This window comes from Erpetoichthys calabaricus, chromosome 10, assembly GCF_900747795.2.
Source record: "Erpetoichthys calabaricus chromosome 10, fErpCal1.3, whole genome shotgun sequence".
NCBI classification, from domain to species: domain Eukaryota; kingdom Metazoa; phylum Chordata; class Cladistia; order Polypteriformes; family Polypteridae; genus Erpetoichthys; species Erpetoichthys calabaricus.
In genome coordinates, this window is record NC_041403.2 from 134,186,606 (window position 1) to 134,207,416 (window position 20,811).

General features: G+C 38.5%; 1 protein-coding gene across 4 annotated transcripts in view; it reads right to left on the reverse strand.

Annotated features, from left to right (window-relative positions):
- The window catches only part of bcas1 (brain enriched myelin associated protein 1), a 106,530-nt gene that overhangs the window by 39,204 nt on the left and 46,515 nt on the right, over positions 1-20,811 (reverse strand). For all 4 annotated transcript variants that reach the window (XM_051933106.1, XM_051933107.1, XM_028811920.2 and 1 more), the window contains exons 4-5: positions 19,886-20,451; positions 11,023-11,196 (exon numbers count right to left, since the gene is read on the reverse strand). In XM_051933106.1, coding sequence (XP_051789066.1) covers positions 11,023-11,196; positions 19,886-20,451 — 740 coding nt within the window. The remainder of the gene's footprint in view (positions 1-11,022; positions 11,197-19,885; positions 20,452-20,811) is intronic.

Genomic DNA, 20,811 nt, shown 5'->3' on the forward strand with positions numbered 1-20,811 from the left:
CTCACAGCCTTAAATACTTACAATGTTGTATTTTTGCAGTGCCTTCAACAACTTGTTACCGGTAAACATGGGGACAGAAATATCATCACATATAGTATATTAAATATAAAGCAAAATGGCCTAATTAGCTACTCTTGAAAAGCTTCACTAGTACCAGACCTTTAAGGATTTTTTGTGGGAGTGCCAAGGAGTTAATTGACAGAGATATTATAAAATGACTATACAGCACTTCTAATGAAGAATTCATGCATTTTTTATGGTAGTAAAGGTTAATTTGGTCTGTGGTTTTGGAAATGCTTGCAGGCAGATTTCTAAAAGAGAAAAGGCAAAATTGCTTAGCTAAATGTTTATGAGATTTGTGTAACTTTACCACCAAGGGAAGATACAACAAATCAAAAATTCAAATCAAATCCGTGATTAATAAAGTATCTATCTATCTATCTATCTATCTATCTATCTATCTATCTATCTATCTATCTATCTATCTATCTATCTATCTATCTATCTATCTATCTATCTATCTATCTATCTATCTATCTATCTTGTATCATTATTTGGCTTGGAAATCCTCCCAGAGCAGGTTACCTCAAGTGGATGCCTCCGAGTCTGCTGTTTCGGGTTTATTGCAACTATTGTTTCTACATGTGGAGTGTCTGTCATTGGCAATTCAAAGGATGTGGAACTTGAGGGCTGCTTGCCATCTATCTGTATTAGTGCTGGGGTTGAGGCAGCATAGCAATCAAGCTTCCTTGTGTCCCCTGCCAAGAATTCATAGCTGTTGAACTATCACAATCACTGCAGCCATTTTACAACAACCACAGAGAAAGAGAGAGAGAGAGAGGTTGGGAGCTTGCGCTGATAGCACCACCTGGATTGGGAGCCGAGTGCCACTGGTAACACCCCAGCACCACACTGGAACATTGTGAGGTGTTTTTGTGGTGTGGTGTTTGCAGTTTAATTGACTGGTCCCTTTGGAATGGAGGTATCTTGGCGAACCAGTCGTTATATGTTTCTCTTGTTCTCTCTAGATTTTGTCAACTTTGCATGGATCTCTAATATGACCATGTTAAAGAATGTTTTGTACAGTTTGTGTGAAATATATGGGCTTAGTGAGACCCTTAAGGGGAACAATTAATGGGAGAATTTAGATAGAGAATTGATGCTGCCCAGTTACTGATCACTTCCACCTGCCAAGTAAAAGAAAACATCGCAGAAGAACATTCTTTGCCTCCTCTGAAACTTTTACTCTTTCTCTTAATATTTGGAAGGACAGGAAGCGGTATTCATTTGAAGAACTAACACATTGAGAAAACACTGATGTCATCCAGAATTTTTCCATTTCCATCTTACCCAACAGTAATTAAATAATGTTTTCCGATTTTAGAGCTTTTTTTGTTTTTTTATTACACCTGAGGGCAGGCACCTGGCCAAGGATGGTTATTCATCTCTTGGGTTGAATAGAACTGCCTGTACATCTATGCTGTTTCATACACATTTTTCCAATAGGTGTTTAGCTGAACGCACAATCTGTTTGATTCTGGATAGTTAGGACTGAATGTTGTGTTGTGGAATGTCCCAGGTGTGAAGTTACAAAATTCTCTACAGGTGAATGATATTTCATTATCAATCATTACATGCAGAGGAACACTATGATTGGCAAAGTGACATCTAAGCTTTGTAATTACTGTATTGCTTGTCATGGCAGGGAGAGAGTCGGTATCATACCAGTCAGAACATGAGTCACTCAGGACCAGTTATTCTATTCTGTACGCCACTCTGATGCAGTGGAAGACTAGGGCAAGACTAAAATGTCTTGAAGGCAGACAGATTCTTTAGTTTAGTATTGTTTAAGTGAAAGAAATAATGTATATCTAGAGAACTCATTTTCAGTATCAGAGTAAAGAGCTGATCAGTGCATGGTTTATCTGTCTCTTCAGTTGGTGTACTCAGTGTTATGGAGGTCTTAATAAAATTATGTTATATAGTGAGTGTGCACTGATGACCCATTGAACTCTAAGCAATAGACCATCATCAGTGATGAGCTCTTTCATGGTGTATTATTGTGACATAGCTGTTTTGTTGAAGATCACCTCTCCTAATAAGGACTTCATGATCTCTTGCATGTGGGTTCTGAAGTTGTCTCCTTTCTCACCTCTTCAGTCTTTGAGATGAGAACAACTCTCCTCTCATCATATCATATCCATCAGTGGTGTCTTGCTATTAATTGGCAGGCAGGTGTGCACTAGAGAGGGAGAATTTCTGTAATACAAAGATTTCTGCCTTACTTATAGACCACATTCAAGCTCTGACCAGGAAGTATGATCATCATTTTCTTCAGATATGATGAAATGGATGGTAGTTATTGTGACCAAAGGAAGCTGCTCATAGAAGACCTTACAGATTGCTTTTAAGGAAAGTGAACGAGATTCTATTTATTTTTCATGACATATCATGGTATAATTGGAGAAACAGTTTTTAATAAAATAAGCTGTGGCTGCCAACAAAAGATAAAAAAAAAAACTAAATTCAAAGTAATAAAACACCAGATTCTGAACTAAATAAGTTTACTCAAGCATTAAGTCTCTCAGAAAGTCTTCCCTGTGCTGCAGAGTGATGTTTCTGCCAAATCCATTTCTCATCCTAGTATATAAGTTGGCACAGAGATGCTGTGATGTCACCATAACCGGCCATGAATTTAGATAAATAGTTTGTCATTCCAGGGAACTGCTGTCATTTAATCTAATCTAATTTAATCTAATCTATGTTTGTCTTCTGGTAGTGGCATCTGACAGACTGCTCCTGACTTTAATTTGACACCATGATCTATGAGTAGCTGGCATATATATGACATGATCTGATACTTTGAAGCAATATTAAGTGTACTATACAGTATATAACATTTCTAAAAATTGGTGACCCTGATTCTGTTCATATTTTGGCATAAGCACAGATCATGTGTTTTGTCCATATTCAGTATCATCTGCAATAATTTTACTGAGCTGTCCTACAAAAAGCTGCTCCAAATATATATCGATCAGGAATGTTAAAAAAGGCATATCTTCCAACTGTAGTGATGAAAGTATTCTTCATCAAGTGGGTTTTGCCAGAATTCATGGTTTGGATCTAAAATTGCATGACAGCAGTTATTTGCCCAATTGTTTAAAAATGATGGTGGGGCATATGGAGTGCATTTTTAAGATTTATCATGTTATTTATTATTTTTTACTGTTTGGCCATTACCTTTATCCAAAGTGACTTGCAACATTTGAAATACAATTGATTACATTTCTTTTATTTTTTCCAATTTGCGCACAGGCAGATGGAGTGACTTGCTCATGGTCACACAGTGCCAGTAGTGGAATATGAACCCCAAACCACAGGGTTTGAAGTTAACCACTACATGACAATATCTGGCACTTGTATCTTTCTTTTGTGCAACAACTATTGCTTACACCCACTTTGTGTTTTCTTCAATGGGTCATTCAGCTCAGTTCTTTGATAATTGCTTGTTCTTCTCATATTCTTCTTCTTCTTCATCTTCTTTCACTTTTGTGTGAGCTCAATGTGCTTAATGCAGACAGACTTCTTTTTGGGTGCATACACCGACACCATAACACTGCCAGATCTAAACAGCAGCGTGGCAAATTGCTTGGGTACTGAAGTGACTTTAGCTGCAGGAGGTCCCATTTTACTTTATGGTGCCAAGCAGAGTGCAGCAGTCTATTAGCCAGCGAAAGTGCTGTGAAGAAGCTGTGTGTTGCTACGGTCCTGCCTTTGTCCAGTCAGAAAGCGGTCACGGGACCTCTTATCTTTGATTGCTGGTACAACAAATAGTTCTGAGCAGGCATCAGCCACAGCACTGCTCTTGTGAAACGAATGGAGATAAACGGCATCAACTCAGAGAGGGAGAGACAACTTTGTTGTACCATGTGAACGTCACTGAGAGAATAACAATGAATAATAAAAAAACAAGTGCTAACTTTTACAAGTAGCCAAAATTTACACCAGATATTACAAACTCAAATCAAATGTGTTTTGATTATATTATAGTAATAATAACAGCTCACTACTCAAAATGTGGAGCACCTCATCATGAACCCAGTACCTCCGGGTTATAAGTCAGCGGTTCTTACCTCTACACCATTCAAGAACACATATAAAGTTCCTGTCGATTGACATTTGAGCTTGGGTTTTTAACTCATTGACAGCAACATGAAAATCAAATGCCTTGTTTTTTCTTTCGTTATATTCTTGAATAAAAGTGCATGTGTTTATCTGATATTTGGACTAAAGTCTTCACACATTATACACTTCACAACATTATTACTATAACATGGAAAAAGTTTCTGCTTTAGGTATGTGTTCAGCATTTCTTGCCTCACATTACCTTTCATCCTACACTTACACAGATCTGTGTAGACACAGAACACACGTGAAATGTATGTATTCCAAATAACGATATACTGTATTATTTATCCTGTACAACTCCAGGCACTTCACATGCAGATAAGGCGCCTTGGCTTGAGCTGGGAGAACATTTTGCCCACAAGTTGAACTCTGTCAAGGCTGGGGATGGGATAGCAGGCTGCTTGCTGCTTGTGCTGATCAACCCTTTTACAAAACAAAAGACACTGATGGAGAGGTGCGAAGGGAGTTAAGGTTGGCTGGGATTGCGAGTTTTTTCGTAGGCTTCAGGAATTCTAGTGTTAATCAACCTTGTCCATATAGCTTGGTCCTGCACCATTTTCCTAAGCAGACCATTTTTCTTCAAATGTAGGAAGCCTAATTCATTGAAGTAATTTGCTAATCTTAACTAACCCCAACTACTGCTAAAATAAATTGAATTGTAAGCGTAATTCTTCTTGCATTCAGATTTATTCTTCTTCATCATTTCCTACTTCTATCTGGGGTCAATGTGCTTGATCTCCCTTTTCCATACAGCTCGATCCTGCACCTTCTCCTCAGTGAAGCCCTTTTTCTTCAGATCTTTTTTACTTTATCCATCTGCGTCCGCGTTTTCCTCCCTCACCTTCTTTTCTCCTATACTTCCATTCCCATCACTTTTTTGCCCAGATATTCATTGTCTGTTCTCATCACATGTCCATACTAATTCAAGCTACTTTCCTGTACTTTTTTAGATATCTCTCATACTTGTGTTGTACCTCTGATTGTCTCATTTCTTATTCTGTCCTTTTTTGTAACTCCACACATCCATCTCAACATTCTCATTTCTTCTACACCTTCTTCTCCTGCACTCCCTTTACTACCCATGTCTCGGTTTCATATATCATTGCTGGTCTTACCACTGTCTTAAAAACCTTATGTTTAACCTTACCTTAATCTACCCACCAGGGTGTCAAACCAGCCCAACTTGGTGCAGGTCCCAAGGCCAAAAATATAAACACTGTTAGTGTCAGGAAGGCATCCAGCTGCAAAACTTAGCTAAAACCTGAATGATGGAATCAATCCAATCAGCTTTAGAAAATGCTTGTGCTTCTCATAGGGGTGTGCATATTGTAAGTGGGATGCAATTGTGGTATACTACAGGCAGTGGGTTGAAGTCAATGAAGTCTTTGTGATCACAGAGCTATGATCTCCTTCAGGAATGACATGAAATTCAGATCCAAGGTAAACCAGGGATGATCTAATACCTTAAGGAAAGACCAACTGTGGCTTCACAAAAGGTTGACCATATCAAAGTGGTCAGTTATAGTATTGGGGTCCACCTGACCTAACGACCATATGCCAGTACATTACACATGACCCCAGAATACATTTTAAATATTAGATGCTTCTGGTGTTAATTATCCATTGCAACAGAGTATTCTGCCCAGTTTCATTTAGGCTGTAGATTAATCCATCCTTGCATAAACTGGAGTTATGGGCCAATGTTTTGTTTGTTTGAAATGGGTGATTTTAGTCTGCAGCACTTGGAGATGTGATTCCACTCTCCACATACAATATAATGCAATGTTAATTCAAAGCCAGCCAGTTACTTCATTACAATGGAAATGCAGTTGTTAAAATACACAGAATACTGTAATGCACAGACCTCTGCCTCCTCTTTTAGTTCTTTGTTGCACCCCTTCAAATTTCTCTTGCAACATATAAATAGGTAAGCTGATTCCAGTGTCAAGTCATTCTCTCTGTACAAGCATGTACACACATCTCATTATGTTGAAGGGCACATACCACCAGATCTCTGATCTGCTTGTCAGTCAAAAGTTTGAATTGATGTTATTTTTTGCCAATAGATTTTAAGCTGACACATAGGATGAATATTTTAATCAATTCTCTAGTTTGTTGTGTGTGCAAGTGTATCTTTCTAAAATCACATTTCTTACTAGTAAACAAATCCAATCAGAAAATGTTCTTTTGTTAATATAGTTTAAATTTTATATAGATCAATAATTTACTGAGTTTGTATTATAGTTGTAAATAAGCTCAAGTACTGTGAGACTGTATTAAATAAGGGGTGATGTAAAAGTATAAACCAAACTGAATTGAATTATCATATCGGGCTTGTCAACGGTAAGCACTACCACCCCGGGACACCAGGGAGGTGATTACTAATGAGGATTACTGACTCTGCCCCTCCATGCATGAGCTATAAAAAACAGTGGGATCCTGGGAAAAGGTGTCTCATTTCAGTAGCAACCAAGAAGATGGAGCTCTGAACCACAATCCTGACTTCTATATACAAGCATCCTTGATTTGAGCCAATGGCTAGATAAGACTAGGTATGTTTTGATACCATTGAGGGTTTGTTCTTTTCATTAAAACCCTTTTTGAGTAAACAGTATGGTCAGGTTAGCAACACAACATTTAATCTGAGTTCCTGTCTATTCTACAAATTGACAAGTGTTTCATGGAATTTGACCTAAATGTCTAAATGATTCATATTTTTCCAGTTTAATTTACTTTTACTCATTAATTGATCTTAAAATCTCTAATGAAACAATTTTGGCCCACTGTTAAAATATCATAGGAAAATACTTTCTTCTTATTATTTTTTTATAATAATGTGTAATGTGAAGTTTCACAATAATATATTCACATTGCTTTTGTAAAATGATAGAACATTCTGAGCTCCTGATAATGTACATTATTAACAAAACTCTTAAATCATTTTAAACAAATATAACCTGTGACGTTAATGAATAAAAAAGTAAGGAGACTGAGGGAGACACTGAGAGAGAAAAAAGTAAGACTTTTTCTTTCTTTGTTAACAAGGTCAGATTCTTTATAAAACTGACAATGAAACAAAACACAAATCCAATCACAAGTTGTTAAAGAGGAAATGCTATTGGGAGACAGCTGAAGGGCCTTAATGATAGTAATTCCACACCAGAGCAGGTGGTGGTGGGGAGCACTGACTGTATCTCTCAATCTCTTGCTGACCGTTCACAGGAAATCCCACAGGGTTCCTACACCACCAATGACGTCATTTCCTTTACTGGCCTTTAAAGCTGCCATCTTACCTCCATACTGGCAGTTCTGTTTTGGACTCGGATCTGTGAACATCTCTGTTAAAATTCTAACCTATTTTGCAGCCATAAAACCTTCATACCTACATGATGTCTTTGACTCATAATTGTGACAATATATATACATATATATTGTGGCAGATGGCCAGGGCCCTTGCTGGCTGGGTGCCTCCACACTGGAAGGACCAGGGGAGGAAACATGGCCAGAGCTTTGCCTCTCCCAGAGTGCTAAGTGGTAGTCCCCCTGTGTTACAGCAGAGCCTTGGACTCCCGCAGGGCTCCATTGGAATTAGAGTTGGATATAGCCCTGTGGGGATCCGTGGGCGCTGCCAGGGAGTGCTGCTGGAAATAGGTTAACAAGCACCTGGAACACTTCCGGGTGGCTTATAAAAGGAGCCAGCAGACACTACTTGGAATTCCAGAGTCGGGAGGTGGGAGACAAAGCTTGCCTGGAGGAGTGAAGGAGAAAAAAGAGAGAAAAGGAAAAGAATTGTATATTGTGCTGTGCTTGAGACTGTGCTATACTTATGGGGAACGGGGAAGGCGTTTTCCACAAGGGAAAGAGAAAATAAAAAGCCCTGTGTGCTTTAGAGTTGTGCCTCTGCATCTGTCTGTGCCAGGTTGGAGCAGCGGTGATGCACATATATCTACTATACTCTATATACTATTTATTTACCATATAATTAAATGCACAAACTTGAGGTCAGAACATACATAAATATAATATATACAGTATAATCTATATATATGTGCTATATAATAAAACACTAACATCTCTGTGTGTTTCTGGCCCCTCGGAGCAATCTGATTGGTCAGTATGCCTTTAGAGATGTGATCAAAAGATAAAGTGTGTATGTGAGATATGTTTCGCCCTTACTGGATGCTGATGTCCGAGGTTTGATCACAGTGCATGCACCTGCTGAGCCCCAATAAAGGTGAAACACGTGTCATGTACTCCTTGTATTATTTGGCAGATACTGTATCATATATATACAGTATATATATTTTGCACATATATCTACTATACTGTATATACTATATATCTACTACTTAATAAAATGCACAAACTTGAGGTTGGAACATACATACGTAAATATAATATATATAATGTATATATATCTGCTATGTAATAAAATGCTAACATTTCTCTGTGTGTCTGGTCCCTCGGAGTAATCTGATTGGTCAGTATGCCATTGGGGACACGATGAAAAGATGAGTGTGAGTGTGAGACACATGAGGTGCAGTAAAGGCATAGGAGCCACGATGAGACCAGACGCAACAAAAGTGCTTTGAAATCATGGAGTCTGTAAAGCGGGCTTTATGGGAACACACTCAAGAGAGGGAACACCAGTCAAAAGAAGGTCACATATATGGATACTGAGGAAAGGCACTGAAGGGACATGTGGGGGGCAAGAGATACCAATTATTTTTTAATGTGTTGTACTGTATTACCTAACCTGGATGGTATATATATCCAGGTACATATATGCCCGGCTGGGACGCCCCTTCAGTATATGTTCAGGGGGAGCAGCCATGGACTCTGAAATACCCCTTCCTGGACGCTAGAGTGGTGCCTCAGTTTCCTGCAGGGGTCCATGGGAATTGGAGTTGGGTGCATCCCTGTTGGGTCCCGCAGGTGCTGCCAGGAGGCGCTGCAGCTGGGACTCCTAAGCCCTTATGGGCAGTGTATTCGCCACTCCCGGAAATGTAGCCGGAACTCGGCAGTCAACCACCTGGAGCACTTCCGGGTGGACTATAAAAAGGGCCAGCAGCCACCACTCAAGGAGCCTGAAGGAGGAGGACTACACTTGCCGGGAGGAGTGGTGGTGCAAAGGAGTGTGTTGTGGTGACTTTCTTTTGGGTTTTTTGTGTACTTGGGACTGTGTTGTGCCTGTGGGAGTCACCGGGAAGACATGCCTCACAGGTGAAAAAAATAAAAGTTCTTGGTTGTATACGTGCCTTCTGTGTGAGTCTGTGAGTCTATATATATATATATATATATATATATATATATATATATATATATATATATATATATATATCCCTATTCTCATCCATGGCCAAAAACTTTCTGTAATGCTGAAAAGAATGAGATTTCACAAACAAACTGAAAAAACTTGGATCATCAGCAGAACTGAGAAGGTCACTCTTCATTATAGGTTGAGAAGCTCAGCGATTCCATAGACTCTTATAATAAAATTACTGATATTCCAGATCAAATTAATCTAATTGAGATGCATTTTGGCCTCCAGTGACATGACAGTCATTAGTTGCTACTGTGATGAATGTTTTATACTGAAAAACACATTTTTTTAGCATTTCAATAGCCTTCCTTTGACTAACTAGCAAGTTTCATGGTCATGAGAAAAAGATCAGAATACAATTTAAAAATAACAAGAAAAAAATTATTTAATAAATAAAATCTACATAAAAATCCATTACAGAAATGACCAATGTGTTCATAGACTTTTCAGATAAGGAAGACAGAAGTTTCATGGTAAGGTAGTTGTACTCAGTAATCATGGCACCAGAACCTTACAACATGCATGCTAATTCGAACATGTAGCAAGAATTTCACTGTACTCTGAAATTACCTTGTAAACCTGTGTGAACATCAGACTACAAAGAGCCTTTTCTAATTAAATTTATTATGCCTCACTAGCACTAACATTGTGTTTAAATTGTTCTTTAATCCACAAAGGGATACTGGAAGTGGACAAGAAGCGAATGGTTCTTGGTAGCCAAAACAACATGGCGACTTCCCTTAAACACAACATGTTAGGCAGATATAATGTGAAATGTTAGGAACATTACAAAATTAGAAAAAAAAAGAATGTAAAAATCAACCAAAACAGTTGCCACAATGATTAATGTATAAGAACCTTCACAACTTTTACCTACATTTCATTTTGTAGAATTAATCTCAGTGCTTTTAACAGTGAAAATGCTTCATGTGAAGATAATGGAATTTTTCAGATTCTTTTAAAGCTTATTTCACTGCGTCCCAATTATATGCCTTTACTAAAAAGAATTTCCCCGAATTAAAAAAGCATCATAAGCCATTCTTCAAAGAGAATGCAGTCAGATTGACTGGTGCACGTGGGAGCAAATGAGATTTAGAAAGTGCAAATGCATAGTTATAGTATTAACTGTTCTGTTCACACTCTTGAAATCACAGTGAAGGTTAAAAAGCTGTCTAAATGTGCACTTGGAATCTATGTGTTTGTATTTATAATTGTACACTCAATTATTATAGACATTAAACCAAATTTGTTCATGGATCATTCTATACCACATCCAAAATGAATCAGTAAGGTGTAGCAAATCATGCATATGTGGTGCTATTGCAAGATGCAAAAGAATACTGCTTTGCTTATTATTTTCTATTATGCATTTTGATATCTTGAGTGCTTTACTCATTCTTGCTGTGTCAAGATACATAGCCTCCACACAAGGTTTATTTTCCATTATCATTTCACTATTTTTTTAATAAAAGAATTTTGTCAAAAAGCAGTCAAAAAGAACAAATACTTACAAAGGTTTTAAAGAAGTTCATGACTGAACTGTCCTCGGCTGGAGCTTCCTCTTTGATGCTTCCCTCGGCACCACTCCTTAATTCAGCATTGATTGGAGGCACTGCGGCACTCCCGGCAGCTTTGTTCGTTGAGTTCCCCAGTTTTACGGAAAGGTTGTTGTTGTCTGCAGAACTCTACAAGGTAGCAGGAGAAAAACAACAAAATAGCTAAGTAGCTGGAAAGGCAGGCATCCAGCTACTCGTCTGAGACTTCAAGAGTAGAATTCAATGCTCAGAAACTGCATTCATACTGCAGCCTACACAAATGTCCCAACAATCGTCCATTTATAGCTACTTGGGTCAGGCTCTGTCAATTGGGTATTCAGCAGAGGTCAATATAGTTCTTATCTTGTGTTTCATTTGTGTACATCCAAGACTTCAAATCAAATGCAATCAATTTCTTTCTGTGCACATTTAATTTCTTTACTGCACTCCTCCATATTAATCTGGGGTCATTCAATTACCATGGGTCCACTGAAAGATATACCCCGTTAATTTGCGGGTTTACATTGAATATGAAACTCACTGGCCTGGCATGCGTGGTATGCCAGCTATTTGTTTCATTATGCAGTACATTTCATTAAAGAAAGGGAGGTATTGGGAAAGGCAAAATTCTGGTGAAAGCTTTGGCCCCTTATTTTCATACAAATTGTTCAAGCCTGGGAGACAGCAAATTATTATAAGAAGTAATATACAGCATGCTCACATGAATTGATTTAAAAGCTCAGTTTTCCTTAGTTACTCTTCTTAGAGATTTGTCACATTTAGTTAGAAAGCAAAGAGAAGGCAATAATGCTAGGGGGATAAACCAACTTGAGTTTTCAGCGATCAGTAAATACTAAGTAAAATGCATAAAAAACAAAATAGGTCTTGTGATTAGCTTGTTCAGTTGGATATGTTTCAATTGGCAAAGCTCGGCTCATGCGTCCAAGAGCCTTCATGCTCTTATTAGAGACACATTTACCAGCTCGCTTAATAAAATAAGCATTTATAGCAATAAACACAGTTTGCTGCCTTTCTTCTGTGGGTATGTGTGCAAACAAACATGTCATTATCACAGTCCATATAATGTTCTCTTTTCTTTGGCAGCTTTCTGTTAATGTGCTGGAATAATTATTTTATTAACTGAATAATTGACTTGGGACTGTTAAAGGGCCTTCTGTTCTGTTATACTGGATAGTCTCCTTTTCACCCTCACATTTATTATCATTCAAGTTGCTTTCAGCTAAGAGACTCCTTTGTAACTTCGATGTATTTAAAATAACTTTTATGATTCTGCATATAAATCAGCTTTCTGATTTTTTCTGATTGACACTGGCCCACCTGTGGTAGGTGAACCATTTGGCTCACAAAGAAGGTCTGTAAATGCATTACATCCCTACTATAACTCTGCATTTTACAGACCTTATTTTTTCTAAAGCTGTTTTGTGTTTTTGAATGACCATAATTATGTTTATTAGAATTTTTAAAATTTCTACCCCTTTCTCAGGAATATACGTGTTTTTTCTTTATTACCTACAGATCGCTGGTGAAAATGCTAGAACAGACCTCTCTCTCGTCTCATCATCAAAGAAAATACAATACATTCAGAAGCTTAGTCCACTTGAACACCTCTTACACAGACCCACTATTAAACTTGCCTAATCCAAATCAGAGTCTTGAAAGCCGAGGCTGGCCCCAGTAAAATATGGCACAAGACAGGAATCAGGAATAGATACTGTAGGACAGCAATGCATCCCTGTGCACACTCACACACAAGCCAATACTCACTCTCAGATCGGCCATTTTAGAGTTGTCAACTATTTTGAACCCCACGCAGCTGAAATAGACACCAGCATCCTATGACCCTGACCTGGATAAATAGACTAGAAGTCAGGTGAATGGAAGGCATACTGGCATACTGTCTCCACAATAAACCTAATCCACGTGTCCTTTGGGAACAGGGTTGTGGACTTATCTCTGCAACACTTGCAGAATATGTTAACTGCATTTGCTACTTATGAAATTTCTCAGTAGTTTTGAAAAATTATGTGAATTTTTTGTGAAATACATTTGTATACATGCCATGTTGATTTTTGGCTCACCAGAGCCCTAGTCCAGCAACAACATTGGCAAGGCAGAAAAAAAGCCCTGGAAAGGACATCTGACTATCACAGTTCCCACTCTTGGGCCAATTCACCTGACTTTCATATCTTTGAGGATGTCAGGGAGAAAACCAGAACACCCAGAGGAAAACCCAAACACATTTGCACAGAAAATGTGCAGACGTAGAGTTCAAGTTCAGCTGTGCTTGCCAATGTACTGCCATATTTGGAGAGAGGGTCAATTAAAGTAAAAAGGTTTCAGATTTGACAACCTCCATATAATGAGGAATGTCTGATTGTTTTTAAATAAGTTGAAGGAATTGTTACATCTGAGTCATGGCCAGTTCAGGTGTTGTCGCATTTAAGGTACTACAGAGAATCAGTTTAAACTTCTTATTTCAGGAGACATTTTAATGCTGGACTGAGTTTATCTGATGCAATCAGACAGATTAGAAAAGGCAGGAGGGGGACTGGACATCTATGTGAATGAGTTATGCTAAAAAGTGAACCCATTGCAATTAGAACTAAAATGTGTAATCCAGACATTGAAATATTGACTGAATTCATGTTACTGCCTAGGGAGATAAGTTATATCATCCTTGTTAATGTTTATTAACCTTAGCCTCAGAAATCATTTACTCTGTAACCAACAATCTAATGATGAATCATTCTGACCCTCGAAATCTGGTGACTTCAACCAGGAGAACTTTGAAAGGAGCAAACATCTATCAGCATGTTGCAATTGTGGACTCAACAAGCTGGACCTGCCTTTAAATGTAAACCTGTGGCATAACTGGCCAGATCTGATCATATATTCCTGTCACCTTACAAGCCTGTACTCTCTTGTGGTCATAAACAGGAGTTCTTGTGTTTGTTAGAAGAGATGTGGTTTTTCACAATATTTCTATTTTTCTTGAGCTTCTGTGAAGGTTTAATTCCCCTTTGGGGACAAATATCTATCTATCTATCTATCTATCTATCTATCTATCTATCTATCTATCTATCTATCTATCTATCTATCTATCTATCTATCTATCTGATTTTGCATAGTAGCTTACGCATTGGAGCTCTGAACTGTTGGGCATCTTATTTAATGTCAGCTGTTTCATTCCTCTGTCTCTCCCTCCATAGTCTGTTTTCTGTCTTTTCTCCATGTTGTGGGGTTTTGCACTTTCAGATTCCCTGAAGTAATTTAGTTTTAGCAGCTGGTGTCCTGCACCCAAAGGCTACTTTTTACTTTTGTCTGAATGCTGAATGGTTAAACTTTTTGCTTAAATTCCCTTATTAAAAAGTGATTACATCTAATTGCACACATTAATTAATATGAAAATACTGGCGAAGTAGCTGGCTGGTAGAAATGGAGGTAACGCAATTAACCTGTGACCCCAACGATCCAATCAGGAGGCCACAACTCAATATACTTAGCATGCAGACAGACCCAGAAGTTTTAGTTGTTGTTCTGCTATAAATTAGAATGGACAATACAGGTTATCTAAGTAACTTAAAGAGTTAACAATTCTGTAACAGAAAACACCTTTTTAATACAAGTTAGAGGGCAATAGCTAGACTCATTCAAGTGAAAAGATAGGCAAGGAATAGTTAAATTATTGCCCATTACAGCAGTGTGTGTGTGTGTGCGTGCAATGAAAGGCATCTATGAATACACATTGTCTTTGAAATTAAAGCAGGAGGGCTACAGTGGCAAAATACCATGTTGAGATCCGCTAAACTGAACATCCTGAAGAACTGAAAAATGTTGCCTTGTGTAACAAATCTTAATTTATGCTTCAGATTTTAACTGGGAATATCAGAGTTGGGTATAAACAGGATAAAACCATGGACCCACACTTTTGTCAACAGTGTAGGCTGGTTATGGTAGTGTAACGATGTTAGAAATGTTGTATTGGCTCACAGTTAAGGCTCTTATTACCAGATGATCCTTTTTTCAAGTATATGGTACACCTAAACATCATCACTTTATTAAATGACCCAGGTAATCCATTTATTTTATTCCAGTAGATAACTTTTGGAGGAGGTGTTAGACAGGTTTTGCAGCATCATTGTCTCCACAAGTTCACAGAGATATGAGTGTCAATTCAGTGGGAAAAAATTACCTTGCTAATAAGAAAAAGGGCAGAGGTAAATAGCCAGACTCATTCAAGCTGACAGAAAAGTCACAAATACTCCTTTCTGTAATGAATATTTCCAGGAAGGTAATGTGTCATGTCACAAAGCATCAGTCATCACATTCTCATTCCATAAGCATAGGCATAACTTCATTTTACTATAATGGTCTCTGTCAAAGGCACTATGTAAATAAAATGCATTATTATTATTATTATTATTATTATTATTATTATTATTATTATTATTATTTTTAACTACAGCACATTTGAATGAGGTAAAATATAAGGTTCACAGCATGAATGTGTGGCCAAAAAAATTTTCTGCAACAATGTGATGTTATTGAGGCAGCATGAGCAAACTATTTTCAGGAACTTTTTAGAAGCCCTGTTTTAAAGAGGACCGGCTATTCTGGAGACAACATGGCTCCTACACTGTTCTAGATTGGCATCCCTATTGATTTGTTGATTCGTTTCGAACCTACTTTTGTTAAACTTGACTTTTTGTATGGATTGTTTTTTGGTTCCAATAAATATAAAAAATAATAGATAGCCGTTCCTAATGATATGGCCACTGAATATATTTTCAGTTATCACATATGTGTGCTTTATATCTTGTGATATCCTCATAGTAGCTGACTAGTTAGTTAACTGCAATATTACCCCCTGGTTCTATTCTTCTGGGCTTTATAAGTCCTTATTTAATTCAGCCCGATGAAGCCTCTGTCATGTCAAGTCAAAGACAGCACTTTAAGCACCGTCTTCATGTGTTGAAGAAATGTATGATCTTAGTTAGAGTGGGGTGAGAATAAATGTGGTCCTTTTTTAAGGTCAGTGTTTAACCGAAGTTAAATGCAACATTTTGCTATTGGTATGTTCATTATAATAATGCAAATTAGTACATTAGGCAACCATCCTTACTATAATAATTGTGCTTCCTCCCAGATTGTATCAGAAAAGTGCCAAAGTATGCCCTGCAATTAATCAGTGGGAACCTCAGGTACTTATTAAATGCCCTTCAGTTAACTTACATTATAAGGTACTTTCCAGAAATGTCAGAGTCACAAGAAATTGTCAAAGCAGTCACGGGTTTCATTGCAAAGTCAGCCTATGATTGCAGCCATACAGCCACTGTCTCTGTTAATTACTTAATGTTAAAATGGGCAAATTCCTTTTTGTAATGTTTACTATTTTCAGTTTAGTAAGTTTATTTCTTTACTATTCTTTTTTTTCACAGTTATTGCATTGTTTTAAAAAAGTTTGCAAAGGTGAATATCGGCAGAGTTTCTTTGCAGCCTGTATTAATTTTCGTAAAGCGTTCGACTCAGTTGATCTGAGGTTTCGTGGGATGCCATCAAAGTTGCTGGATATCATGGCCGGCCTGTACACTGGTATTGTGAGTGCTGTGCAGAGTGGAGGCAGAACCTCTGTGTTTTTCCCAGTTGATTCTGGGGTTTGTCAGGAGTGTGTTCTTGCTCCTACATTGTTCAATGCTTTGCATGGACTGGGTGTTAGGCAGAGTTGTGGGGTCCAGTGGCTGTGGGGCATCTGTTGGTGAAGAGGCATTGTCAGATCTTGACTTTGCCTATGATGCTGTGATCTTCACAGAGTCAATGGAGGCTCGGATCGGGGCGCTCGAGAGACTGAGCGAGGAGTCTGAGCGTCTGGGCTTGCGAATGTCCTGGATAAAAATCAAGATGACCTTGTTTAATGAGCTCTTAGGCACAGCCATCAGCAGAGTGTCTGTCTGTGGAAAGAGTGTCGATCTTGTTGAGATGTTTACTTACAGTACCTCGGCAGCAACATTCATGTCTCTGGTGACTCTTCTTATGAAGTCAGCAGACAAATTTGGAGAGCATGGGGGGTCATAAGGTCACTGGGAAGGAGTGAGTTGCGCTCCCAATAACTTTGCAAAAGGACAAAGGTCCAAGTCTTTAGAGTCCCAGTGCTTTCTGTTTTGCTATATAGTTGTGAGACATAGACACTATCCAGTGACCTGAGACGAAGTCTGGACTCCTTTGGTAGTGTGTCTCTTTGGAGAATCCTTGGGTACAGCTGGTTTGACTTTGTGTTGAACGAGCGGTTGCTCAAGGAGTCCCAAATGAGGCACATTACCCGCAGTGTGAGGGAGCGTCAGTTACGGCACTATGGCCATGTGACACGATTACCCTACGGTGATCCGCCTTGCACGATCCTCACTGTTGAGGACCCGAACGGCTGGAGGAGGCCAAGTGGACGCCCGCTTAAACACCTGGCTGCGGCAAATCCTGTAGATGGTCTTTTCTGGAGAGTGAGAATGGACCACATGTCTTCCAGGAGGGTTGTCAACCAGGATCCCGAGCTGTTTCAACGTGTGGTGGGTGCGTCAACGCGCTGTACCAGTGCTTGCTCCCCAACCTGACCTCACCTTTGCAAAAGTGTTGTGTAATTTTACAAAGATATTGTCTGTTGTCGGTGGAACAACATGCAAGGACATGATTGGATTGTCTCAGGACAGTTAGGGAGAAAGGGGTTAAGCATGTGCATACTGTGCAATTAAGTGATAAGAACTGAATACATGATTGAGGAGTACATTTAATGTGCATATGCTGAGCAGTATGTTTAATATACCCAGTTTAGGGGTAAAGACAGTCAGTGATTATCAGACCAGGATTGGTGTAAGGCAAGAAGCAAGAGTGGTGGACACTCTGCTGGTCCTTTTCAAGGCACGGTTACACAGCCAATCAGAAAAGAGTGAGCAATTCATTAACAGAAATAAAGTATCTTTTTAGCTTAACAATTATTTACCATTGATATTTTGAAACAGTGTGATCTGGTGGCAGAACCATTGTTTATAACTCGAATCTTCTTTTGCTTTTTTTGGGGATGGAAAAAGAAGATAAATTTACTTGACAGGACATGAAGGACTAGCCATATTTTGTTATTTGAGAAGTATTATTGACACATTTTCAGTAATCACTGTTAACACAGGCAATCGTCAGTTGTTGATGTCACTCACTAATACCATTCAATCCACAAATGCATGGAGATAACATGGAAAAGCCATGCAAGCCCTGGCACTGTGAAATGGGAATGCTAGCTCTGCACTACCTGTTTTAAAATGCCTGTACTAAACTTTCTAAACATCAATGTGATTAAAACTAAATGTATGCCCATAACATTTGTTCAGTTCTTATCACTTGATTGCAGGCTACATGTTCCCTCAATAGCTATCACTTGCATGATGTCACCAGCAACAGCAGCAGGCAATATATTTGCGAAATACTGCAACACTTTTGCAAAATAATGCAATAATTATTGTAAAATAGCATAATCAGTTTGCAAAATAACACAATTTTTGTTCTAAATATCTGCACTGCTGCAATAATCACTGTCTCTCTGTGCCCCTAAATTGAGTGGATTTAAATATACCCTTTAGCACATGTACAGTTTAAGTATGTACCTGTAATGTCTGTTCAGCTCCTGTCCCCTAATTGCAGACTACGCACATGCTTAACCTTTTTCTCACTAGCTGTGACTAGATGACTGAAGCATGTGTGCGCACAATGCTACAAACTACAGTAGGCAATATCATTGTGAAATTATACTTTTGAGAAGTAACAGTAATTATAGGAAAATAATACAATTCTTTCGTGAAACAATACAATAATTTTGCAAAGCAACACTGTACTTTTGAGAAATAATAGAGGAAAAATATTTTTAAGCTTCCGTATGTTTCTTTGAGGGTTAATGACTGTATTCTAATGTATTGTGCTGACATCACCACACTTATTGTAAGAAGTGACTAATCCTAATTGCATTGACATGGCTACAATGAAGGCTAGTCTAATGCCTGTTAAACCCTGCATTTCACCTTCACTTCATCTAATAAGACACTCTGAGAATGCGCTGAATTACAGAAATGACCAATAGGGTGGACAATTGCTTTCTGGTTAAAAAAGATCTGAAAACAGAGATGTCAAATAGGTGAAATGTCATAGCAAATGACAGCATCGAAATTAATCATAACATTAAGATCAGGGACAAGTAGCACAAAAATGCCAGACTGACTGAAAAATAAGGAGCAGATAAGAAAGTTAAAAATGAAGGGATACGTAAAAGTGGGATTACATTTATAATAAGTTTAATGGACCTTTCATGAGTATAACATGCATGGTTATCACCAGGCATTGGAAGACTGCACCTGACATGGGCGTACTAGAAAAGAAACAACAATTTGGATTTCAGTTTATAAGAACAGATTATAGTTGCTCTTTCAATTGATTTGTACTAAATTAATTTGAAGATTTCCACTAGAAATCAGAAATCATTAGATGAGGCACCACTTTAAAACTTAAGCTGCCCTGCTGAAACTTCCTATCAATGTATATTCTATCCAACCAATCCATTTTCCAATCAGCTAATATAATTCAAGATTGTAGAGACCAGAGCCTGTTCCAGCAGCATCAGGAGCAAGCATGAGCCATCTCTGCACAGGATATCAGTACATAGCATTACACACATGCAAAATCACATAATCACAGTGCCCATAGGGAATAATTTCTAAAATAAAAAGGCAAAAAGGCCAGCAGGTAGGTAGCAATAGCAGACTTGACAGTGAAAACCTTGCACACTTACCGCATGCTGCACATTGCTCACTTGGGCCACGAGCTCTTCCTGGGCAGGCAAACAAGTATGGTTGACTGGACTCTGCTCTAAATTAATCTTATCATCAGGTTTACCAGTTTCTGTTTCTGAAACTGAAGATTTAAAAAAATTATCAAAAAAGCTTTTTTCCTTTTGACTGGCTTTGGGTTCCACACGTGGGCCTGTCTGAGGTGCTTCTGATCTTTCTTCACTCTGTGTGGCTTCACCGGCACGTCGCTCCTCCTTCGGCACTGATTGCTGTCCAGGGTTGGATGTCTGAAAAGTAACAGTCTTTTCAGCTGTGTAACGGTTTGCTGTGCGGTTTTCTGGGCTGCTTATTGAGGCGACTGATGATGAATCAACAACAGATGAGGGCTCGGTACGGGATGGCACTGACCGGGAAAAGGACATGGAAAAAAGGGACTTGGCAGCTGGAGGGGCATTATTGGCATCCTTCCCTGCTTTGTCCTCCTGCAGCCCAGTGCTGGTGCTGATCTCCATTGTCTGGCGAGATGAGGGAGCCTCAGTGTTTAGCTGAACATCTGCTTTGCTTTGAACTGCAACAGAGAAGAGGTTCATCATGACTGGAAGAAAATACTGAGGCCCTGTTTGGTACCTCATTAAACTTCTTCATAGTAATTTTACTGTATGGGTGGTATCAATGGATCACTGCTTTGTTAGGCCACAATAAAATACAAGAGTTTGCTGAAAGACAAAGCAAAGGCAAGCAAAAAAGGATCATTTTATAAACTTCAGTTGTGAGTGTGAATGAGCATCAATAGAACTCTAATGAATGCATATTATATTCTGGATTGCTTTTTAAGCACCTTGTATTTGTGCTTGCTATGAAAAGACTGACAGAATGAGACAAATTCTTATCCAATTCTGCTGTTTTGTAATCCACCAGTCTAAATAAT